Consider the following 24,965-nt stretch of genomic DNA (forward strand, 5'->3'; position numbering starts at 1 on the left):
CCTTCCTCTTCACGAACGCTTGCTCATGACGATTATGACAGTTCTGTCCTTCCTCCGCTTTCTACGGTGGTCCAGTGTCGGTTCTGCTGAGCGGGAAACCCACCGCACACCTGCTGCAACCGCGCCTCTACCTCTGTCCTGAAGACCTCACCTGGTTTCCCGACATGCATGGGCACAGCATCTGGGACCCAGGCTACTGGTCATGCCTCCCATCACGCGTGCCTTGCTGCGTGCTAGCCTGTTGAGAAATTGGGGTGGGGTGGGCAGCACTCCTAAACAGAGGGTCATGTACCCCCTTTCCTCGGGGCTCCTTCCACTCTCCCCGAGTAGCTCCCGAAGTGAGCCCACAGACACCAGTCCCATTTGCAAACAACTTTCACTGAGCAGGGCATTTGCACGCAGCAAGGCACACCCCACCTGCATCCCCGGGACATCCATCTGTAGTGCGCCCAAGGGAGGTAGGATTGTGACACTCAACACAGTGGACGCTCAATAAATGTTTGTTGAATTGAGATGCATTAAATTCAACGGGTATTTATTGAGCACCCACTCTGTGCCAGACGCTGTGTGGGGCGCCAAGGGGGACACCAAGAAGACAAGAGCAGCCCCTGCCCCGGAGAAGCACGCAGGGAGCTGAGAGAGGCAGAGACGCCCACGGGAGCGAGCACCCACGCATCCCGCCACCGCCCGCCCGGGGCCTCCGAGGGCTGACGGGGCGGGGGCACGTCTCATCCCATTCATGACCCCACCGGCACGTCTCACCCGGGGCTGAACTCATCATCTGGTCATTCATCCATCTCTCCACCAGACATTGGTTGAGCACCTACTATGTGCTGGGCACGGTGCTAGGCAGTGGAGAGGCGGAGGTGAGTGTGGCCCAGCCCCCGTTCCCCAGAGGAGGAGCAGATGACTGAGCAGCGACAAGCCGCCCTGTGACACCCTTCTTTCTGGCCCACTGCCGCCTACTCCGAAGAGGGTCTCACTGAAATACACGTGGTATTATAGATGACTGAGACTCTCCTTTGTCCTGCACCTCGGGCTTTATTGGGACTCTGTGCGTAATGTGTGGTTACCAACACGCCCGATTTCTGCACATGGAAGGGGTGATGTCGAGTTTTTGTTATGCAAAGAGGGTCTTGAGCTTTACAGGATGAGACTCACCATCCCCAGAAGAACACGAGGTGACGTAGGGCCCCCTCCCCATAAGACAAAGGCCCAGCTGGCTGGGGACCCCGCCTAGAGGACTCAGTGGCCCCTAGAAAGAGCCCAGGGTTTCTGAAGACACAGACCCTTCCTAAGGCCCCAGCACAGAGAGGAATGGGGGAGGGGGCCGGTTAGGAAGAGCTCTGCATTGGAAACTGAGGCAGCACAGATGGTGGTCCCGGGGCTTTGGCTTTCGTGTCACCTTCTGTGTGCCCCTCCCTGTGGAGTCCTGTGTTTGATGGGACATGCTTGTCTTCACCTGCTGCCCACCATGGCTGGGGGCCTGGCCTGGGGCCAGACTCCCTCCCAGCGCTCGCGGGGCGTGAGGCTTGGTCAGAAAGGGCCCGCTCCTGTCATTCCTCTGGAGTGGTGACAAAATCTTTCCCGCATTTCCTGCTCCACGAGACACTGTGATTTGCTGTGTGCTGATCTCTGAGAATACCCGGTGGGAAGCCATGCGCCTGGCTTAGGTCTGCCCCGCGGCCCCAAGGGCTCGACTCCACCAACATCAGGCCTGAAGAAGCACGTCAGTCCATCTCCTCGTTCACGACAGGCAGGACAAGGCCCAAACCTCACCAGATACCTCCCGAGCACCTTCCGTGTTACCGCACTCTTGCGGGTGCTGGGGGTCAAGCAGAGGATGACACGAGGGGCCGGCGTGCTAGGGGGGTGGGGGCTGAGACCAAAACAAAGTTAGGAAGTATACATCAGTGCCCTGCAGGTAAGGAGGCCAGGAGGTGCTGGGGGCAGTTGTCAATACAGTCGGGGGAGGAAGACTATCTGAGCAAGACTCGACGGGGGTATAGGTTCGAACAGTGAGGATGATCGGGGGAAGCCTGGTGGGTTTGCAGGACGGCGAGGGGGCCTGCGTAGTAGGGGTGAAGGCGGCGATGCGCAGGGTCATGGAGGACTGGGTCACCTGGGGAGGACTCCAGCCTGGCGTCCGAATGGCGACATGGTCCCAGAGGGATCCCAGCAGAGCCCGACCTCGTCTGATACAGGTTTTCGACAGGCCTGAGTGGGGGCAGGAAAGACCATAGGAGGCAATTGCCATCATCCAGGTTGGGGGACAGTGTGCTGGGAGGTTGTCCTAGAGGGGTTGTCCTAGGGGCATGTCCGGGGGGAGGGTTCCTATGGGGAAGGTGTCCTGGGGTGGCTGTGCTGGGGGAGGTATCTTAAAGGGGTGTCCTGGGGGGTGTCCTTGGGGAGAGTGTCCTATGAGGAGGGTGTCTTGAGGGGTTGCCCTGGAGGGGCATCCTCGGGGGCTGCTAGGGGGAGGTGTCCCCGGGAGATGTTCTAAGCAGCACGAACACCATGTCCAAGGATATGCCAAGGCAAGAAGCAAGGCAGCCATTTGGGCAACAGGAAGCCAGTGGGTTGGCAGAAGAGGGACTAGCCAGGACCCAGCTGGTCTGTGTACGATGCTAGGAAGCTGTTCTGTCTGTTAGGGAACAGGTCAGCGGGGTAGGGCTGTGAGCAGGCAGATGAGGCAGTCTGTTCTGCATATTTAAAACAAGGATGGGCAGCTTCATGGAGGATAGACTGGAGGCTGCTGGGCCAAGCACAAGGGATTGGGGTGTCCATATAAGCGGCAGGGAGGCCCCTTGAGTGGTCTGAATGGCAGGAGCATGTGTGAGCAGTTAGGGGTGCGTGGGGGGTGCAGAATCAGGAATGACATGGGGACAGTTCTGGCTCAGGTAGATGGAGGCACCTTTATTCAGAGATAAGGAAAGAACGGGGTGGTTCTCCGCGTGGAGTCGGGAGCCTGGACATCCAGGCCGCGCTGCCTGGAGCTGGATGGATGGGCGGGGAGCAGAGTCCCCGCAGGTCCTCAGCTCCCAGATGCAAGTGGGTAACCTGAGACCTGGGACTTTCTGCCTGATAAACATGTTCCTGAGCTTGCATGACTTTCTCCAAAGCTTGTGAGGCCCAAAGAAGGTGTGATTCTCTGGGTCCTTTCCCAGCTCACTCTGGGTCCTCCTCCTCCCATTTCCTGTCTGCCAAATGCTGCAGGAAAGGGGAGAGAAAGAGTGAGCAGGTGGGCGAGCAGGTGGGCGAGCAGGTGGGCGAGGGGCTGTGTTGTATTGGGGCAGGAGGGGACCCAGAGGAGCCGCCAGGGCTGGAGAGAGCCAGGGCTATGGGAGTGGGCCAGGGTTGGGTGGGGGGTGCACCCTGGCATTCAGCAGGTGGTTAGGTCCCCTGGTGCAGGGACTGCTGGGGAGGGCGTGGCCTCCCGCTGGATGGACAGACTGCTCTCTGCCCCTGCTCCTGGCCAGTCCCCAGAGAGAGCAGTGGGCACTCCAGGTATCAGGGAGGGGACCCTGGCCCAGAAAACACTGTTGGCCCCTCATTGGAGAGACCACCCCCGGCTGTGAGAGTGGGGCACCCTTGGGCAAAGCCTACCACCATCTGGTGGGGGAATTTTAGCAAAATTCCCTGTGCCCCCTGTTTCCAGCAGGCTTGCCCTTTGGGACTGGACAGGGTGTGGCCTCTGATCTGTGGGCAGGGCTGATGCAATGTTCGTAGAAAGGAGCCAGTGTTTCAGGGCCCCCTCTGCTCCCCTCCAAATCTGCCTTCTTGAGATACCCCCACCCAGCTGGAAGCTCTCTCCCCTTCCTCAACCCAGGCCCGGGGGCTCCTCATAACCCTCTGTGTCCTTTCTCCCCTGTGGACTGTTAGCCCCTGGGGAGCAGGGTCCCATGAGGATGTCCCCGTGCCTCCCTCACCTGCATGTGGCAGCTTCTCGGTGAGTGCTCCCCAGAGCACTGGTGGAGCTGGACCTCCTCAGAGCAGCACCAGCCTCCCTTCGTGGGAAGCGGCATTGCTCCTGGTGGGGTGGAGGGGATGACAGTGACCGCTGCTGACACAGGCAGCAACAGTGCCCACGAGATCACAGGATGGGCCAGCAGAGAGAGCGCCAGGTCTGGGTGCTGGTCCACTGGCGCTTGAATCCCAGCTTGTCACTTGCTGTGTGACTTCGGGCATAAGAGCAAAGTTGTCTGTTTAAAATGGCCTCATGTGTAAAAGGCCTCCTGGCAGGAAGCATCTGGGCTTTGGGGCTCACATGTGAGCACTCCGGCATCCTATCTCCTGAGCCTTGGGGGATATCACGGCAGAGCGTGGTTAAGTCCACAGGCCTGGTTGCGGTGAGCCCGTCTTGCTTGCTTCCGGAAGCCTGGAGCTTGGGTCATCCTAGGGCCTCCTGCTCATAGGCACTCAGGGCTGAAGGCAGTTCCAGCCCCCTCCTGGACCCAAACCCCTGCAGGGCCATGCGGCTGCCAAGTTCCTTGTCCGGGCGTTGGTGGAAGATGTGCCCAAGGAAGTGCCTTGCTGAGCAGTTGTGCACAGAGCATCCCTGGGGGCGGTGACGAGCTGCTTGTCTCCAGCGGCAGCTGGGCCTCTCCTTGCATGTCCAGCAGATCCCCTAACCTCTGACCAGCCAGCCCAGAAGAGCTACAGACCCAAGGAGACAGTGCTCAGAATGCCGAGACAAGGCTACCACAGGTGGGCTTCTGAGAGGAGGTGGCAGGGGAGCCTGTCTGCGCTGAGCCCGGACATGAGGATGGCTGGTGTCCAGCCCTCGCAGGGCTGATGGGACTCACAATGGGCCAGCTGCCGCCTCGCCCCAGGTCCAGCAGACCTGCCTTCTCACCGTGCACACAGGCAGCTCACGCTCTCGCGGCCACCTGATGCCATCGACACGCAGGTGCCCAGAAGCCCACACCTGCAACCCACAGGGGTGCAGAGATGCTGGCGCAGATGGGTCCACCGGTTCCCGAACCAGAAGTCCTAGGCCCTCGTTTTATCCTCTTCGTGAGCAGACGTTGACCTTGTAGGGGCCATTATTCTCACGGGGCCTCAGCTTCCTTACCTGTAAAAGGAGGTCCTGTGTCATGCAGAGGCCTACGAGTTTCAGGTAAAGTCTCTGCACGTGCGAAGGGACTTTTTAAGCCAGTGGCTATCAAACCTAGCTGCATGGGCGGTGGCGGGGGGGTCACTGGGACCTTTAGAGTCTACTGATGGCTCATCCCAGCCCCAGAGAGGCCAAGTGTGATGGGTCTACATGGCAGCTGGGGGTGGCAGGGGGCAGATAATGGAGCCTCCTCTCTCCCTGCTCATCTGCATTAAGTATAACCCCACCCCACCCCCAAAACAGTAGAGCAGACACATCATAGAAATCTCAAGGGTGGAAAGAGGAAGGTGGGCTGGCTAAGGACCCCAGGACTTGAGGAAAAACACAGGAGCCATGTCCCCCACCTCCCATGAAGTGGCAGCAGGCGGCCAGGTAGGCATCTTCCTCCCCAAGCCTCACTGGCAGATACGAAACAGGAGGCCTATGGGCAGCCTGGAGGGTGGGCCCGGGAGACCCTCTCCACCGCAGCCGGTGCCTCACACCCCCACCTCGGGGCACAGAGCAACGGGGGAAGCACGGCTGGTCCCGGGAACCCCAGCCGGGCTCGGCAGACCAGAAGAGCATGTTCTGAAAACCAGCTTGTCCTCAGAATCACAGGCCGTAACACACCAGGCCCCATGTGCCAACTCAAGCAGGCGGCAGCTCCTTCAGTAGAAGGCTCTACCAGGATCCGGTGTCCCCAGACGTCACATCCGGGAGACGATATGGAGGACTACTCCCCCACACCAGGAGCCATGAAGATAACGATTTGAACCGGCAGACGAGAGAGATGCGACACTAAGAACCGGATGTCGGGGTTCCCGGACGAGGATGTTTAGGGCAGCCACCCGAAAAATGCTTCAGCAAACACCCGAAAAGAAAGAAATTTCAGCAAAGAAATAGGCATTATCCACCCCCCCCAAAAAAGAGAATCAAATGGAAACTATAGAACTGAAAGATAAAATAACCCAAATTAAAAAGTCACCGATGGATTCAGAAACAGCGTAGCAGAATACGGCAGAGCAGTCAGCCGTCCCGTACATGGAGCAGCAGAAATGATCCAGTCTGAGCGACAGAGGGAAAACAGCAGTGAAAAGATGAACGGGGCCTCAGAGGTCTGTGGGGCAACATCTGTCGCGGTGGAGTCCCGGAAGGAGAGAAGAGAGTGGGCTGGAAAAAGCATTCAAAGATATGGCTAAACACTTCCAAAAGGTGGCCAAAGACCTAAACCTACAGGTTCAGGAAACTACAAGAACCCCAAATAGGACAAGTCCGAAGGAGTTCATGCCAAAACCAGTTACGACGATAACTGAACCTCTAAAATCTGAAGACAGAGGACGGCAGGTCTTGAGAACATCCACAGCAGAAGACAGACTCCCTGGAGGACAAGGCCAACTGGAGACAGCAGGTTTCTCTGCGGAAACCGCGGGGCCAGCGGAAAGGGGGTGCTTTCCGTGTGCCGAAGAAGGTTGCCATCGACACGAATTCTGCACCAGGGGAGCCTATCCCGCGGGAATGAATGGGAAATGAAGAAACTCTCAACACTAAGCATTTTTCACGAGTAGAGGTTGTTTAAAGAATCGCAGGCAGCAGGTGCTCAAGCAGAGAGGAGGACATGGTAAGAGAAGACCCGGGGCTTTAGAATGGAGAGGATATCAAAGGGGTAAAAACGGGGCGAATATCATCGACCCTTCTCCTTTCCACGAGGTTATGAAATCCTGTCTGATGGTTGAAGCAGAATTTGTGATGTTATGTGATGTGGGAGCTCGAGGTAGGTAGAAGGGACACCCAGGACAATTGTCGTTGGAAAGTCAGGAGAACAGCTCCGTGGAGTAGGGTCTGTGTGCTTCATGCGAAGCGGTCAGACGCGGAGACCGCAGGTGGCAGCCTGAGCACGGGGCCCTGTGACAGCCATCCGGGTGACAACGGTGCCTCCGGGCACAGGACAGAGGTGAGGGTACTGCTCTTCTCAAGGCCCCAAACCTTCGTGTGCATCAGAATGTCCAAGAGGGCAGCTTGTCTACCACAGCTCATGGGACCCCAGCCCAGAATCCAATGCAGCAAATCGGGGGCGGGCCCTGAGAATTTGCCTCTCTAACCGGTTCCCGATGAGCCTGATGCCGCTAGTTGGGGACCCCACTTTGAGAACCACTGCTCTAGCATCTTTGGTCGATCGGGAGCCCCTGTGTCTCAGTGGCGGGTCCCTCAGGTCCTCAACCGCACAGCCTCACATTGCGGAATGTGCCTGGCTCTGTGCGTAAATTAGGAGGGACCCCAGGACTGTGAGTCAGGGGGCCTTGTTTGGCATCCCGGGGCTGGGTGACCTCAGGCAGACCCCCCGACTCGGGGCCTCAATTCCCCCTCTATAGAATGGGAGGCTTCGGAGAGGCTGGGAGGAACAGGGGCGGCACAGCAGGTCTGGCCCCTCGCCCCTCTTCTGTGTCCCGCTCCCCTGCCCCCCTCTTTCATAGGTCGGAGTTTACATAAACTCTCGTGTGGCAAGAGGGTGTCTTTGTTAAAAGAAGTTTGAGAACCCTGACCTTGATGTGGCAAAAGGCCCTTTCTGACCCCCATCCGGGACCTTCCGACAGGCCGCATGGGGGCAAACATGTTCCCAGGATAGGCTTCCCGGGTCCACATGTGAGCCGTGCAGAATGTCGTCTCCGTCCCCAGAGTTCGTGAAGGACCCCCTGAGATGAAAGGCATCTGGATGAGCCTCCGTCTGGCCCTCCTGGAAGGGTTGGGTGGGCAGTTCTGTGCGTGGCACCCACCTCGCCTCTGGAGGCTCGGTGCTTAGTCGCATGGACGCGCACGGCCTTGTGAACACCCTGACAGGCAGCCCGCTGGCTCCTGCGGTGGGTGCCGGCATTTGGTGCTATGTGTTGTCGCCGAGCTGCTGGTGGCCAGCCAGTGCTGGGAGCAAGGAGCCCCGGAGCTCCCTCCAGGGGAGGCGGCATCCTGCCCCTCCGGGGGGCTAGGCTCTGCCGCGTGTCCTGCCCCTGAGCCAGGAGGCCATACCAGAAAGCCTCTGTGCCACCTCTCCAGACCCGTTGCAGAGGTTAACCGGGAGACCTCAAAGCCCGGGGCCCATGCAGGGCAGCCAGGGATGTGAGTGGCAGAGCTGGGTCAGCTGCGGGATCCCCATGGTCTCAGACCAGCCTTTTTGTTTCAAGAGAAGCCAGAAGTGAGGATCTTAATGTGAAATCCCCCAATGGCAAGTAGCTCAAGATCATTTTAAAAAATAAAAAATTCTTCCTATGCCGCCTTTGGTTGGTAGCAGGCCCCCGTGAGCCGACCCTGGCACAGGATGGCACAGCCCTAACCCCCCACGGGGTTTCCTTCCTGCCCCTGTCCCAGCTCTCCAGCTCTGCTGGGTGAGGAGCTCGGCCTAGGTGACAGGTGATGCCAAGACCTGAGGCTGCTGGAGAACACAGGTGCCCAAGAGGGTGCCACGGTGTTCCCGGTGTCCTAGGCGGGCTCAGGGGCATCACGCCCTTGCCGGCTTCTTCCTCAGCCAGCACCCTGGGGACGGAGGTCATGACGGAGGCAGGGCGTGATCTTCGGGGGCCCCTCTGGGTGTCACGAACTCAGCCCCTCCGGCCGGGGCCCGGCCTCTGTGCGTGCGTGACAGAGCTGTGCTGTGTCTGTTTCAGGATTCCCCTATTCCAAATCTGACCCTCTCCCAGGACACGGAAAGAATGGCTTGGACCACCGGGTAGGTACTCGACCCCTCCCTGGCTCGCGGTATACTAACCATCACCCGCCGGGAGCCTGAGCGTGGTGCCCACAGCCTCTTGACCACACAGCCGGAAGGAGGGGCCCGGGGACCCCTCTCGCCCACTGCCTCTGCCTGTGCCCCCCACCCCCGCCCCTGCCCCAGGGGCTGTGCTGGTGCTTCTGCAGACCAGGGCCAGACCAGAACTGGGACACCCTCCCCTCCTCCCGTCTAACCCCAGCCCCAGCTCCCAAGGAGACCTCAGTGTGGTGGGGAGCGGGAGACAGGGCCACGCAGAGTATTCCAACCCCCTGAGGCCCCTTCTGACCCTCATCCTTCTTCTATGACCCAGAGCCTAATAAGGGGCTTAAAGGATCAGCTACTTGGGGAGCAACGTGAGCCACGGATCCACTTCCTTCCTGGGGTGCCCCGGCCCCTCACGACGGTCACCACGAACGGTACCTTGAACATCTGTGGCTATTACCGTCACCCCTAGTACTGCCACTTGCCCTGTAATTATCCCTGGGTCCCACACTCCGTAGCTGGCTTTCTCTGGCTGCTCCCAGCTAAAGGCTGGCCGGACTTCCCAATCCAGGACATTGGAATGTGAGCCCAGAGAGTTTGGCGCCCGACTTGGCCCCACGGAGGGGCTGGGCGGCTTTCTGTCACTGTTTCCACAGCTTCACTAGTCCCCAGTGAGGACCCCTGGGGTGGGGCGGGTGTGATGGCACCAGAGCCCCCCCCACACACACACACACAGCCCCAGGACACCCCCCTCTCAGGCACCTCTCTGCTGTCTGAAACCGGGGCGAGTTGTTCCGCTGGAGAAGGTGCTCAGAGGTCGAACCCCCGTGTGTTGCATGGCAGGGTTCTCGGCAGTAAGTGTGTAACGCCCGGGACAGCCTTCTGCAGCCCCCAGGGCACACCTCGCATCCAGGGGCCCGGCCGCAGGGACCCGTCTAAGAACAGGGATGAGGCAGGCGTTTTCTCAGCCTTGTTCGTCTTCCTCGGGCCCTGTCCGACCTACCGTTGTGCCCGTCCGGGGCCCAGGCACCTCTGCATGGTTTGACTCTAGTGAAGCCCCCTTCCCACTAATCTCACTTCCAATTCTGGAATGGGCCGAGTCAGGGCGTGCATGCCGCATGCTCCTCTCGATTTTCTTCTAAGGATTTCTGCACCCTTCATCTTCAGTGGACAGCGGGCACGGGACGGGGGGCAGGAGGACGTCCACGGGACCCCCACAGCACCAGGAATTGTCAGTCCTTGGGCTCAGGGTTAGGGGTCCTGAGGGGCGGTGGGGAAATGGTCCAGAATGTTCTCTGCGTACCTGGAACAGCTGTTCTGGGACTCAGGCCCATGAGGGTGGCAGTGTTCCACCCCTCGAGCCAAGTCCTGGACTGTCCCTCGATATGTGGAAGACCAGGGAGGAATGCCCAGCATTTCTAGCCTTGCTTCATTGGTGCCTGGGCCACGTGTCCTCTGGGGAGATGCCCTCCTTGGTTCATGCTGGAATGACTTGGATCGATGCCCCCAGCACCTGCAGAGAAGGCCACGGCCTCACACGCCCCACCCCCACAAGAGCTGGGAACAGCTGACCCAGACATTTCATCATGGACACCGTCTTCACTCCCTCTCCCAGAACGAGTGAGAGTAGAGGCTAGAGCTGTAGAGTCGAGAGCTGAGCCTCTGTGAATGTTTCTCCCGCCGGCCTCAAGGCGGGGGAGGCCTGTGCGTCCTGCAGATGCTGGGGGGTTGGCAAAGGGGGCTGCATCCTCGTGGGAAGATCTTCAGCTTTTCACGTGGCTTATGTGGAGATTGGTGACTCACATTGGAGACTTTGCTTTGGGGTTCTTTTTCCCTGCGAAGATTCTTTCCTGTTTTTTCAGACTTTCTAAGACTTTTATGTAATTTTATGCCTACTTCTCAGTGGGAAGACCAGATAATTGAGCTTTTGAATGACCAGCCTTTTATGGTGCAACCATGCTCAGCACCCAGACATGGTCACCCACTGCTGTCCGTGGCCTACAGTGCTCACAAGCCACTTGTTAGATTGTTTTTTTGGTGTCTCTCCACTTCCAGAAAGGATTCTAGGTGGACCGAAGTAAGAATACAGGTGCACTGAGGCCGGAAGCCCACAAAGCCCAAATCACAAAGGAGCAGAAGAGGAAGCTCTAGAAGAAATCATATATCAGAATTATATCAGAAACAAAAGAACATTGTATGAGCCAAACCGCTGAAGCTTAGCTCTGAGCTTCCTGGTGGCCAAGGCAAAGGGGCAAACATGACCAGCTATGTAGTTCTCGTCCGATGGAAGGAAGATCAGTTCATCAGGGGATAGAGGTTCTAGTTCTTGCTTCGAGAGGGATTTGGCACAAGGGGCCACCACCCTGAGTCCCAGAGCTCGTTAAAATGTCCTGCTAACCAGCCTGCCACAGAGCCCACTCCTGGTAGATGCTCTCCTCTTATGGAATAAATAGGGCAGTAACCACCTGTCACAGGCATTCCTGTAGATGAGGCAGCGTGGCTCCCAACATGTGCCACCTGGTCTGTTAGTAAGAGAACGACCTCTGGCCACCGACAGAAAAACCCTGAGGGCAAATATGGACAGACTGAATTCTCCTGCTGGAGGACAGAGCCTGCCAGATTATAGCAATAGCCTAAAGAGGGGACACTAGTTTGTGATGACACACGTCATGCAGCAGGTGTCGCATTCCCACATGGAACTGCGCCGAGCAGCATGGCTGTGCCAGGGACCCTGATAAGGTACAAGATGGGAGGCAATTTGAATGTGGCATTTGGAGTCAGACATGTGGATCTAGTGGACAAAAAATAATAAAAGATGTAGGGAGCAGTTAATAGTGCAAACAGTAAACCATCTACTAGGTACATGAGAAAAATCTGTATCTTTTGAATCAGGTTTTCACATGTCCATAAAGCATTTGCAAAAATGCCTATGTACAAGGAAAACCTTAATAAATTAAAGAAGTCTGATATTTTCCAACGGTAACTCTGGACAGAACACGTGCCGCACTGAGCCCCGAGTTCAAATCCCAGCTCTGCCACCAGCCACCTGTATGTCTTCGGGCAAGTCACTTACATTTCCTGAGTCTCTACTCCCTGTCTTTAAAAAAGTTATCCTTACCTCTTAAGATCATTGTGAGGACAAATAACAGTCAAAACATGTGAGATCTTCTTGTAAGCTCTATAGAGTGGTTCCCACAAGAGTAACTGTTATAAAAGCAAGTTCCTACCCCTTCTTCCTTCCACAGTGGTGGCTACTAAGTGGCAAATTCCAGCGCAAGTCTTAGCAAGACAGTAACGATGGGCCGTGAACAGCCACAATTCCATTCCTACTACTAACAATTCCAGTATCATTTTTGAGAAGCAAAAGACATGGCTTACAATGTTTACAGTTCTGTGTATTTGCTGTATGATCTTGGGCTCATTCCTTAACCTCTCTGAGCCTTGTCCATAAAACCGTGACGATGATGCCTACCTCCTAGGCTTGCAGCGAAGATTGCAGAATGTGTCTGTAGGTAACTGACACCTAGTAAACTCCAAACCAATGGGAGAGGTAAATAATCTGTTGCTTTTCAATTCTCCAGTGCCTCTGTTGAGAACTGCAAGGGAATCAGCCAGGGTTGGGCCTGTGGGGCTCCCCTGGCCACCCCACCTGTTAAGGAGTGACCCCAAGGCTCCCTCGCACCAGAGAGGTCTTGAAGATCTCAGGCACTTAGAGGACCAAGAGGGGGCTGGGCTGTTCTTCCCCTGCTCTGGACTGATCTGGTGCCCCCGCGTCCATTCCAAAGATGCCCTACCCTCTCTCCTGGGAGTCTCTGTCTGGCCTCAGAGACTGGCAGACCAGAGGAGGCTGGTTTTGCTGCTAGGAAAGGCGTCTCTAACTGCCCGAGGTGGCGGTCGCCTGAGATTGAGTGGCCTGTGATGCAGGGCAGTGGGCGCTAGGGGGAGGCATGTCTCTTCCGCGTCACCGACCGGCCCGGTGGGAGAAGACGAGTAGAGGGCAGGTTTGCCTTGCCTTAGGCAGGAGGAGGTTTCCAGACCAGACAGGTGCGCCTGGGGCTGCTTCTCAGCGTCCTGAGAAAATGTCTCAAAAATTGTTCTTGCAAACCCCTAAGGAGAATTATTCTGTGACGGTCATGAGAGTGGGTGGGGGTGAGGGCACCTGGCTCAGGGTCCCGGGGCTGAGCCTAGGTGAGGCGAGTGAGGCACTTGCCGAAAGGCTCCGTAATCAAAGTAAATAATGTTCTAATGCAATGTTTTTTTAAAGCCCAAGTCAATGCAAGAAAATTCATGATGAACAAAATACCAAATCTTTAAATAGAGACTGGCTCCAGCCCTCCACTTACGTACTTGCCCGACTCACCACCCTTGTCTCCCCTTTTTGGGATGAAGGACTTTGGGCTCGGGGCTCTCTGGCTCGTCCCTTGCCCGCACACTCTCTGGAACTACACCTGTTCCTTGCATGTCGCCCCTCTACCGCAAGAAGTACTGCTGACCGCGCTTTCCCGGTCGCCCGAGCAGGGCGAGGCGCGACTCTCCCCTGGGACTGCACGGGATCCCAGAAATGCCAGCCCAGAGCGCCGAGGCTGTGTCAGAGCAGGTGCTGGGCCTGCAGGAACCGTGCTCTTCCAGCGGCTCCATGGACCGCAGGCCGTGACAGAGCTTGACTCGTGGTGTTCATGCCAGGCGCAGGAGTGGGGGTAGAGACACGGGGGCTCGGTGCCTGCTTTTGGGGCCCAGACCCTCCTGAGCGGTGTGTGGGGCGATTTTTTCAGGCGGGCGGAGGGAAGAGAATTCCCAGCGTGGGTGGTGGAGATGCACGGAGTCTGCTGATGACTGCCGTGAACGGGGGAGGCAGGCCCCCGACGGTGGCCCCTGTTCCCTTGTGTCCCCACCTCAGAGCCATCCTCTGTCACGGCCGCTTAGGCACGCGGGGCTCTGTCCAGGGGCTGTACGAACCGGCTCTCCTGGGCGCCTGGGGCCCGTGGGGTCTGGAGGGGAGCAGCGGCCACCGCAGGCTGGCCTCCGCACCGGGCTGGGCTGCACCCCTAGGGGACTGCAGGGCGCAGGGAGCAGGCGTGCAGGCGCGGCTCGAAAGGCAGGCAGGAGAGCTGGGCCAGGCAGGGTCCCCGCCGGCCTGGAAGGCAGGGGGGAGGCACACGAGCAAACCCGCCAAGTGTGTCCCAGCGTGGCCCTTCCAGAGCCGAGGCGCCGGGGACTCTGGGGAGCCCACCTTCCTCCCCTCACCCCCACCCCCAGAGCCGGGTAAAACCAAGGCGCGACCACCCGCCCCTACAACCTGCCGCCTGCCGCCCTCTCTCTTTCTCTTCCAGAATGCCAATCTGGCCCCTTGTGGAGCAGACCCGGATGCCAGCTGGGGCACGCGAGGTACAAGACGCGGGGACCCCCGTGGGTCTCCGGCTGGGGCAGGGGTCTCTTACCCGTTTCCATGAGTCTCATTCTGGGACGGGCCCCTCCAGGGCCGGCTGGCGAAGGCTCCAACCATCGCGCAGTGGGGGGAGCATTGGGGTGCTCGTTTCGGCTCGAGGAGCCGGTTACCTCCGTTCTTATGTTGCCTGAGGTGCTCCCTTCCCTTCATCCTTGAGAACAGCCGACCCTGTCCTGATTTGTTGGTCACTCTGGTCACTTGGGGAGAGAGATGTGTGTTGGAATAGCCATCCCGTGCCAGGACTGAGGCCAACCCAATCACCCACGGTTACATTTCATGGCAACATAACACCCCTGGGGTCTGAGTCAAATGAATTCGGGTCCCATCCTGCCTCCCACCCCTCCTGGTCACGCGGGCCTCCTGGGCTGCAAACCAGGAAGGTTGCTTGCCGGGAGGCTGGTATTCCTGGCATGACCCCGGTCGCATGGCAGGTGCCTGACCGGGGGCAGGGGGGGGCTCTGCTAGCTCTGAGCCCCTCCTGCGTGGGGTGTTCGCTCACCCCTGTCACCCTGGATGGCGGGGAGCATGTTCTCATGGGCTGCTGGCTCACGCTGGGCCGTGGAGCACTGGGGGCTCACAGCTGGCTCCCTCCACGTGGCTCTCCAAGTCATCAGGATGTCGTGTGTGGCCCGCTGGGAAATCTGGGGACCGGCCCCTGTCACCCAGGCCCCTTGCCAGGGTCTCCCTCCCAAAGCCAGCTTGTGGCCCAGGTCCTAGGGGTACTGCTTTCTAGGGGGTTCTACATGCTCACAGAGGCCCTCTGATCCATTCGGGTCTATTTTCTGACATGACGATTTTAGTCTGGCAGAAAAGCCTTTTGAAAAGTAAGCATGTGGGGCTCAGGAATATAAAGGAGGAACTACAGGCCAAGAAGGTGAGAGAGTAAGAGCCGCGGGGTCAGACCCTGCGCGGCTGTCAGTCTCTGCAATGCCCCCAATACTGCCCTGGAATGTCTGATCCGCAGGTGGGTAAACTGAGGCAGGCCGCTTTCTCAGGGCGGCCCGGACCACCAAAGAGACAGTATCACACCTGAGGAACACAGCGCTGCGTCCGGCTCCCAGTCTGGCCTCCAGCCTCCCGACCATGCCTCCCGCTCTCGGGTTCCCCCTGGGGAATCAGCTGCCCGAGGACTAGCGCCCCAGGGCAGGCCGCCGGGGGTGGGGTGGGGGGCCCCCAGGGCAGGACTGCTTCTGCCATTGGGCCGCGTTCCCGCGCTTTCTAAACTGCCACGTGTGGCTTCTGCTCTCTCTCTTACAGAATACAAGGTAAGAGGGGCCACCCGCTGCCACGCCGACCTCTGCCCGCCGCCACGCACCTGCCCAGGTTAAAAGTTCCTTTTGTTGTGGTTTCCTATGAAATGTGTGTGTCCGATGCCGGCACAAGTATGTACCTCTCGTTGGCCTTCGGCTCAGCCCTTTGGTCCCGGCACACGCCTGCTTCCTGGGGTCAACCTGCGGTCTCCCCTCCCCACAGGTCTATCCTTATGACGCCCTCATTGTCACCAACCGAATTCGCGTCAAACTGCCCAAGGATGTGGACCGGACGCGGCTGGAGGTAGGAGGGCATCTCTGGGGGCGGGGGGTGTGCGTTCCGGCTGGGAGGTCCCCGGCACACGTCTGTCTGCGGCGTCAGCGCTCAGCACCCCTGAGGGTTCCCGTGGGTGGCGGGGGCGCCACCAGGCCCACAGCGGGCTCGGAGCCCAGGCCCCGCGTTGTTCCGAGGGCTGAGAACCGTGGGAGTCTCCCCCAACACAGGTGGCTTTGCAGAGGGCTCTGCTGTGTGTGTCTGGCCAGGGAGGGCTTCATGACAGCGCCCAGTCGGTGGTGCTTGTCCTTCCCCTGGGGACTGGTGTTAGGAAGCTGGTCACGATCCGTGGCCTCTCGTTTGGCCACATTTACCCCCAGTGAGAATAATAAACTCATCTCTGGAGAGCACGTGTAGGCTTAAAAGGCCAACAGGATGTCAGCTCAGGGTAGGTATTTGGATGATACTTGTTGATCGCAAGGACTTTGCTGAGCACTCGCTAGGAGCCGCGGTCCCCATGGTTGACGTGCAGGACTTAATCCCCACAATTGCCCTACCGAGTAATCAATGTCCATGCACTAGATCTCACCTCCTGAGCCCTGTCACGGATGTTTCGCTGCCTTTTAATGACCGTTTTGCGGGGTGCTGCGGGATCTGGAGGCTCCTGAAGGCCTAGGGCTGCCCTGCCCCGTCCGTGCCCCAGGGCTGGGCACACGGGAGGTGCGGGGAGCATCTGACGCAGAGTGTGTGTCCAGCCAGCGCGGAGCTGCCCGACCGCCCACCTGGGAGGGAGCCCTAGGGGCGTGGACACAGCCGAGGGGCACCCAGCCAGCGCGGGAGGGCTGCCAGGAGAAGTCGGGAGGCCAGGTGCATCTGCACAGGATTGCCACCTAAGACGGGATGGACGGAGGCCCCGGCGGTGCACTGGGGTGGAGGGAGGGGGGCTGGTCCACTGGCAGCAAGAAACATGGGGCTGGCCTTTGAAGGAGGGATGGGACTCTCACCAGCAAAGAAGGGAGAGCATTGAAGGGTCTTCCAGGCCAAGGGACCCGCAAGTAAAGTCTTCTGTGGGGGGACCTGCAGGATGTGCCCGGGCAAGAAGGGAGCCCTCGGTGATGGGGGTCGGGCACCGACTTCCCTGCACTAATTGGCCTTGATGCATGCGCCCTTCAGGTGAACATACAGCTGCCTACTGCGTGGGTCACTGGGCCCCTCGCCTAGGGCCCGGGACAGCATCCCTCGGCAGGGGGATAGTGGTGGCGGGGAAGGGCTTGGGGACGCTGGTGTGGCCACAGCCTTGCACAGAGACACATCCGTGTTGACCCTTTCTGTTGCAAGTGATGGGTGCCTGACCCAAAGTGACTCAAGCAAAAAGGAGATCACCAGCCATAGGGTTGATGGGTCCCCACAGGGGTGGCTCGGTCCTGCCTCAGGACCAGTTTCCTTCCCACCGTCTCCTGGCTGTGCGTCCTCTGTGTGTGTGTCGGCCTTGTCGAGAGACAGACTTCTACCTCACCTCTCCCAGGCTCAGAGTCTGCAGAGAAGAGATCCCGTGTGCCTGGTCTCTCTCTCTCTCTTCCTCTCTCTCAGAAGTCCTGGCCCTGCCTTATTTCCACCTCTGGGTGGGTCCTCTGATCAGCCCTGAGTCAACCAGCTTGGCGGGGGACTGCAATGCCCATCGGCCAGGCTTGGCTACAGGCACTCCTAGAGCCAGGGGACAGCTCGGAGCTCTGGGACCTGGGACCTCCAGGGAGCTGGGGTGCTGCGGCTGGGGGGGAGGGGGCGGCATGGCCCAGTGAGCCCACAAATGCCACAGGAAGGCAGTGCCATGAACCCGCCAAATCCTGCCATCATCCAGGACACGAGGGCATCGTGCCCGGCAAAGGACCACAGAGGCGGAGGACACATGAGCACCTTGCTCAGGAGGCTGTCTGTTTAGCAGGACATTTGGACCTTGCCCCACGGAAAAGGAAAGATGCTCGAAAAGTTCTGACCTGTTGGGATAAGCGCAGGTCATCCGTGGGGTCTGGGGAGGCCGGGGCAGCCGAGGCCAGCTGGGAAGCAGGTGTGCGAGTCTAGGGGGGCAGGGGGCCCCTGGGGCTCATCCCCAGGTGCAGCTCCTGGCACGTGGAGGTGGCCAGAGAGCACGTGTGCACACAGACGCCAGGAACCAGGAGGGCCACCTCACACTCCGGGGGTGCCTGCCATGGGGGAGTAGATAGGGTCTTGGGCGGCCTCTTCATGGGGCTCGGGTATGACAATCCCCACTTTCTCTGTAGGGGATGTGCTCTTGGGCTCCTGCTGAGTGGAGTCCTTGTTAATCATGCGGTCATGTCCCCAGCCTGGAGGGCGCCTATTTGCTGTGTGTCTTTGTTCCTTATAGGGCCAAGCCCTGTGGGCTGGTTGCTCTCATCCCAAGAGCCGAGCCCAGAACAAGATGCCTGGAGCTTCCGGCACAGCGACGACCCCGGGCCAGGTTTCCCTCTTGGGACTGGGGTACCCTTTAAATGACACCCCCTTTTCTTTTTGCTAAATACCGAATGCAAGATGAATAGTGGTTAATACCTCTAAATACTTCCTTTTGAACAAACTCTGAGGATTGGATAATGGGTTTAATCATCCATTCTCCAAGAACACACCCACGGGTGCGTCTCTGTAATCACTTTCCTCTCATCTCTGCCGAGCCGAGAGGCAAGCTGGGAATGTTACCAGCAGGGGCACACCCCACATTCTTCGGGGCTCGGAGCCGGGAGGTGAGCCAGGAGTGGCCTAGGAGGAGCCGGCCACATCCCAGCAGGACAGGAGGCCCCTGATATTTTTATTTCAGGGAGAGGGCTTTATTTTTAATATCAAAACAATTTATAACTCTTGTAGAACTCCAGAAAAATGCAAAGAAGAACGCAAACATCACACGGAATTCCCCCACCAAGTCATAACTTCTGTTAGCACCATGGTAGACATGATTCCGGAAATCTCTTTCTGCACAAATACCCAAGATCGCTGAATCTGATTTTTGATGTGTAGGTTCACACTGTTTATGTAGTTTGATATCAGCTTTTTAAAAAAGATGTTATTCATTTATTTATTTGAGAGAGAGAGAAAGAGCATGAGTGGGGGCGGGGAGTAGCACAGGGAGAGGGAGAAGCAGACTCCCTCCTGAGCAGGGAGCCCGATGCGGGGCTCGATCCCAGGACCCAGAGATCATGACCTGAGCCAAAGGCAGACGCATAACCAAATGAGCCACACAGGCACCCCTGATAATCAACTTTTTTTCGCTTAAGTTTGACATGAACACTTTCCACGCTAGTTAATATGGATCTGCTCATCCTTTTAATGGCTGTGTGATGGTCCCACGTCCACACTTGGGAGGGTCTGAAAGGCCAAGCTGTGGAGTGGCAGACGTGGCCTCTGCTCGCGCCCCGCCGGCTAGACCTTGGTCACACGTCAAAGCTCCATGCAAGGCAGGCTGGGCGTGTTGTGTGGCCAGCAAGAGGAGAGGATGGATTTGGGTGGACAGCTGGTGAGCCCAGCTCATCTCTGTAGGGTCAGTCCCTGGAAGGAGGACTGCTCTGTCGAGTTCTCCACCCTTGCTCCCAGAATGCTTAGCTGACTCTCTCGTTCATTTGCTGAGTATGTGCCAGGCACTGAGCGGGGGTCCCGGGATGCGTGATGAGCAAACACAGGCATGAGCTCTGCCCTCCCAGGCTCAGTCTGATGGGGGAGACAAAATCAATCACCTGATAGCCCAAACGAGTGTGTGTAATTATATACCAAGATAAGGGCTCTAAAGGGGAGGAACATGGGCCATTAAAAATGGGTAAAAGTTAACTGGGTGTAGTAAGTGTTGTGTTTACGTGTGTGTGTGCACGTCTGTGCATGTGTGTAAGGTGAGGGAGGCCCACAGGGAGAGAATTCCAGGAAGAGCAGACTGCATATGCAAAGGCCCTGGGGCAGGAGGAAGCCAGGGCTATTTGAGGAAGCACTTTAAAGGGCTAAGGTGGCTGTACTTGAGCGGGGTGAAGATCAGAATGCGGCCAGGCCTTACAGGGCCCTGGGCCATGGTAAGCAGTTCGGATTTTAGTCTTAAGGACAATGGTTTTTAAGTTGAGGGACTCCCTGATTAGGTTTGTAATTCAAAACACCAGTGAGGCTGAACTGTGAGGCCCAGATTGGCCATGTGGGTGCAGGGAGACTGTCTGGGAGGCTCACAACGGAGGGGCCTCATCCAGTCTGCTGGAGGCCTTAAGAGCAAAACCGGCCGCTTTCCCGGAATGAAATTCTGCTTCTAAGTGTCAGAGAGGTGCAGGGAGTGGCCTCCGGATATTTGCTTCTGCCCAGGGACAGTTAGGGCTCCTTCTGCTCCTGGAAACTCCTGGAAGCAGACCCTCAGAGGGTAACCGCCAAATGCAGGAAGGGCCAGAGCTCCTCCAACGCATGAGGCCCTCAGGTTCTGGGGGCAGGGCCCAGACCCTCTAAGACAGAAAGCCCTGGATCTCAGAGCCCTCCAGACTCGACACCTCCAGGGTTTGCAAGTGCTCACGTCTGTGGGAAGGGTGGGTCCCCTTGCAGAGGAGTCTTGCGGTTTCTGGATCGCCCCCACCAGACCTTGAATCTAAATGCACACCTGACTTTGTTCCAACAGTAAGAACCCAAGTCAGAAAGTCCCTGGGAAAAAAAAAGGACCCTGTGGTTAAGAATACTTCCTTTGTTTAAACCCATCCAACTGGTCTGGTGAGAATCTGATAGACTGATGGCAGCAGCTGAGTGTGTGCCCAGCGCATGGGCATGGGTGCCTCTGAGAGATGGGGCTGCAAGAGAATCCAGCACTTCGGGGGCCCCCAGGTCCGAGCATGAGCAGTCCTCTCAGGCCAGGCCAAGTAGCAGGGATTGCAGGGGTGGAGGATGGGGAGGGAGGAGGGAACCACAGGGGAGAGTAGGGTAGGCTGGTAGAAGCAGACCACATGGAGAGGGGAGGAAGTGGGGAGGCAGTATGACAGGGATATGGGAGCAGAGATTTGGATTCAGGGGTACACATGGCCAACAGAGATTGTCCCTGGGGGAGGGTGGGAGACCAAGCTGAACAGGCAGGCCCGTGCCCATCCTCATGGAGTTGGGAGCCAGATGAGGTCAGCAGTGACCAGATCAGCAAGGGCCTGATTGGCTAGGGCAACCAAGGAAGGCCCCCTGGAGGAGGGGACATTTGAGCTGGGACCTAGGATGAAGAGGAGACTTTGTGTGAAGTGAGGGAAAGAGCATTGCAGTCCTTGCGGGTGGCAAAGAACCTGGCATATTCTAGAACCCATCACGGAGCAATGTTGGTGGGAGAGGTGGGCAAGGACACATGATGGTGATGCAGGGCCTCAAACCACCTGACAGCCACGTCACTCCGCCTGGCAGAGCCTGCATCCCCTCCCTACCGCATGGGCTCTGGGAGAGCTCACGGGACTGTGGGTGGAGCGCTGCCAGCACCCCCAGACACAGACCAACACTCCAAAACCATGGTGGCCATTGTCGTGATGACAGTAATATCATGATGATGGTGTTGTGATGACGATGATGTCATGCTGATGATGTCATGATGATGATGCTGTCGTGACGATGGTGTGCTGGTGATGCGATGGTGATGTCACGACGACAGCGATGTAATGATGGTGATGTCATGCTGGTGGTGATGTCATGATGATGATGTCATGCTGACGATGATGTTGTGCTGACGATGGTGTCATGACGACAATGATGATGTCATGATGATGATGATGTCGATGACGATGGTGACGTGATGATGATGTCATGATGATGTCATGCTGGTGGTGATGTCATAACAATGATGTTGTGACGGTGGTGTCATTGTGCTGGTGATGTGATGACAATGATGTCATGATGATGATGTCACGATGACAATGTCGATGATGATGTCATGAGGATGGTGTCATGATAATGGTGCCATGATGATGTCATGCTGATGGTGATGTCATGATGATGATGTCATGGCTGACGATGATGTCGTGCTGACGATGGTGTCATGATGACGATGGTGTTATGATGATGTCGTGCTGGTGATGTCGTGATGGCAATGATGTCGTGATGATGATGATGTCATTGTGACAGTGGTGTCATAGTGACCACAATCCCATGATGATGATGATGTGATGATGATGTCGTTGTGCTGGTGATGTGATGACAATGACGTTATGATGATGATGATGTCATTGTGATGGTGATGTCGCGGAGACCACGAGGCCACGATACAATGATGTCATTAGCAGGGGCCTCCTGCTAAGGGGCTGAAACTTCAAAATGTGGGCCCCACTCAGTGGGACTCGCCTCTGCAGCAGGCCCCCCGTCCTTGCAAGCTAAGCCATGTGAGCGAGCAGAACTGCACCGTGGAGCCCAGTCCTCCAGAGAAAAGCGGCCCCTCGCTGGCCTAGGAGACGCAGGCTGAGCACACCTGAGGCCTGAGCCCCACCCGGGCAGCCCATACTGGTGCAGGGCCCGGCAGTGCCTAGTGGGCCGGGTGGAAGGAGCGGGTGAGGGTCAGTCAGGCCCCTCCCAGGAGCACAGCTGAGCTTGGAGAAGTGAGGGGCTGCTGGAAGTGCCCTGCAGGGTGAAGGCCGGAAGAGGGGCAGGCTGGTCCCGGCAGGGTAGCCCAGCCCTGCTGGGGCAGAGGCTGCCTAGCCCCAGGGGTGCTTTCCAGCCCCTGGGCCTGGCTCCAGGCTCCCAGGTCCAGCCCTGTGGCTTCCTGGATGTGTGACCTTGGGCGAGGCCCATGGCCTCTCTGAGCCAGGGTTTCCTGGGGCCATAAAATGAGGAGAATCTCAGCATGTGCGGATGGCGGCAGATGCCATGAAGGCTCTCACCCCAGCCTGGCCCATGGTCCTCAGTCGGTGCAGGAGAATTGTGAGGTTTGCCTCCCTAACTGGGGTCCCGACATGGGCCTCACGGTGTCCACGGAGCTCCCTGACACTAGACACCAAGACTGTATGAGTGATGTGTTTTTCTACCGGGATGGGCCGCTTCACCAACGTGACCCAGAAAAAGTTGGGGATTTCTGCCACCAAAAGGATAGCATGGATGGCCAGTCCTTGGGGCCGGCAGGCCCGAGTTGGGCCCTTCTTCCAAGGGAAGCTCTGGGCACCTGCCTGGCTGAGCCGCACAGGAGTCTGGGAGCACTGCAGGTGCATGCAGCAGGCTGTGGTTCCTGGGGTGGTGCTGAACCCCAGGAGGGGTTCGGGGTTCTGACGTGCCCTTTGCGGGCTGCATCACACTGGGGCATCCCCCGTCTGCAGCTGGGTCTGCCGCCTTGCAGAAAGGTGAGTGTGGGAGTGCCCTGTGCCTCACACACTGACCACCCACTGTCCTCCTCTCTGTGTGAAGGTGTGTGCGGGTCGGTGGCCAGGAGCAGCACCTCCCATGAGCTCCTGCCGCGAGCAGGGGGTCAGTCCTTATGATTCCCACGCTCAGGAAGCCTCCACCGAGGGGTCCAGGTCACAGACTGAAGTCAGAGTTTCACTTCCCCTGGAAAACACCCTTCTGGCCACAAGATGCTGGCAGAAAGATCATTAACGCTTTATAAGGCAACGAGGCTTCTGGGTCACGAGTGTCCCCTCGACAAGGCCCTCCTGGGTCGTCGCTGGTCCCGCAGCCCTCACAGGGACCAAACTGCTTTCTGAGCTGCCTCCCCCTCTGAGTGAGATCTCTGTGGGGTGAGGGCGGCCCGGTCAGATTTAGTCCTGTGTCCCGGACCACCCCCGCCCCCCGCCCCGTGAATAGAGGCGGAGAGCAGATGCAGAGCTCAGCCTGCGAGCGCCCCACATTGGTTCTGGGGCACAGGCGTGGGGGTCCCCGTCCCTGCCCGGGGTGCCCGTTACCTTGGGAACCACAGCTCAGGCCCCTCAGCGGCAGTGGGCTTGCTCCTACTGTTAGGTTTTCAGGAGTTCTGCATGCTGCTTGTTGCAGCCTGCCATGACTGAAAACGGAGTAAACCTGCAGTGACATAAATTAGAGTTAAAGCAAAGGTACTAACTACTCAAGAGTCAGCCCTGCCTAACTCCTTCACCACAGTTACTACCCTCCGCGCTCTCGAGGTTGCCGACACCGACCACACCTGTAAGGAGAAACGTCCTGGGGCTTGTGCTACTGGGCCTCTCTGTCCAACTCCGCCCTCGGTGACATCGTGTTGGCAGCTTGAAACGGGTGGTGTGAGAAAGAGGCCGGGGGGCTCTGGGAGCCTGCGGTGAGGGTGCAGTCAGGAGAGGCTTCCCGGATGAGCCGAGTTCCACGGCCAGGTCTGAGCAGTGAGCGGGAGGGGCTGACGTTCCAAGGGTGGAAGAGCGGATGAAGGCACAGCCGTGCTTATTCCCATTTTCCAGAATCGTAACTGAGGTCAGGTCACGCGGTGCAGCTGGACCGGGATGGAGCCGGGACCAGAATCCTGGGGGATCTGGCTCCTGGGCTGGAGGTCTTTATACGATGCTGCCCTGGAGGGTCGTATGTCAGCAGACCCCCGGCAAAGCATGCAGGGCCCCTGCCATGTTGCAGAAATGGCCTCCTCCCCAGGGGCACATCTTGGGGAGCCCAGGGCACCCCAGGAGTGAGGCTGTGCCAGAATGAGGCCAAGCCACCCCTCTACAAAGGCGGCACACCCTGGGCTTCCTCCCTGTTCACTCAGGAAGGAGCTTGGCCATGCCTGACCTTGGCGGGCACCTGGGGGTCGGGCCGCCCTGCCTCCCGGGGGGCCTTCAGGAGCCAGGGCCAGGGGAGTAGGCCCGGGGTCAGAAAGCTGGCTCCAGCCACTGGAGGGGGCTGTGCCCCCACGTGCCCCGCCTGCTACAGGGTAAAGGAGGGCGCCTGAGTCTACCACATGACCTGAGCGAGTTTATCTTGAAAGTCAATTTGAACTCAGCTCCTCCTCACCTAGGTGGTAGTGGAGACTCAGCGGGGCAAGCTCCAACACTTAGGACCACACAGCTAGAGCTGGGTTGGGGCCAGGGGGTGGTGAACAGATACCCTGCTGGGCATTCCTCATCTGGCCCTTGCCTGGCCCTCCAGAGTCCTCAGACAGCCAAATTCTGTTCTCGCTCTGCAGATGAGGATGGGGGCCCTGCTAGCCTCTGGGACTTCCCTTTACCCCAGCATTCCCAAACCCAGCTACCATCACCGGC

At 58.2% G+C, this 24,965-nt stretch overlaps 1 protein-coding gene across 14 annotated transcripts in view; it reads left to right on the forward strand.

Moving 5' to 3' along the window:
- The window catches only part of ABLIM2 (actin binding LIM protein family member 2), a 120,656-nt gene that overhangs the window by 90,826 nt on the left and 4,865 nt on the right, over positions 1–24,965 (forward strand). For 7 of the 14 annotated variants that reach the window (XR_010409259.1, XR_010409260.1, XR_010409263.1 and 4 more), the window contains 3 exons: positions 8,749–8,810; positions 9,163–14,219; positions 15,538–15,607. Coding sequence is in view for 1 of the 14 variants with exons in the window: in XM_045881552.3 (XP_045737508.1) it covers positions 8,749–8,810; positions 14,165–14,219; positions 15,538–15,545; positions 15,754–15,834 (206 nt within the window). In the remaining 13 variants the exon portion in view is untranslated. Of the gene's footprint in view, positions 1–8,748; positions 8,811–9,162; positions 14,220–15,537; positions 15,663–15,753; positions 15,835–24,965 lie in introns of those variants that run through there. The other 7 variants (XR_006791873.3, XR_008506639.2, XR_008506641.2 and 4 more) reach the window with 3 other exon arrangements.

The sequence above is a fragment of the Mirounga angustirostris genome, unplaced genomic scaffold (genome assembly GCF_029215605.1).
Source record: "Mirounga angustirostris isolate CCGP_5_RB_7025 unplaced genomic scaffold, mMirAng1.0.hap1 SCAF_2, whole genome shotgun sequence".
In the NCBI taxonomy this organism is placed as follows: Eukaryota; Metazoa; Chordata; class Mammalia; order Carnivora; family Phocidae; genus Mirounga; species Mirounga angustirostris.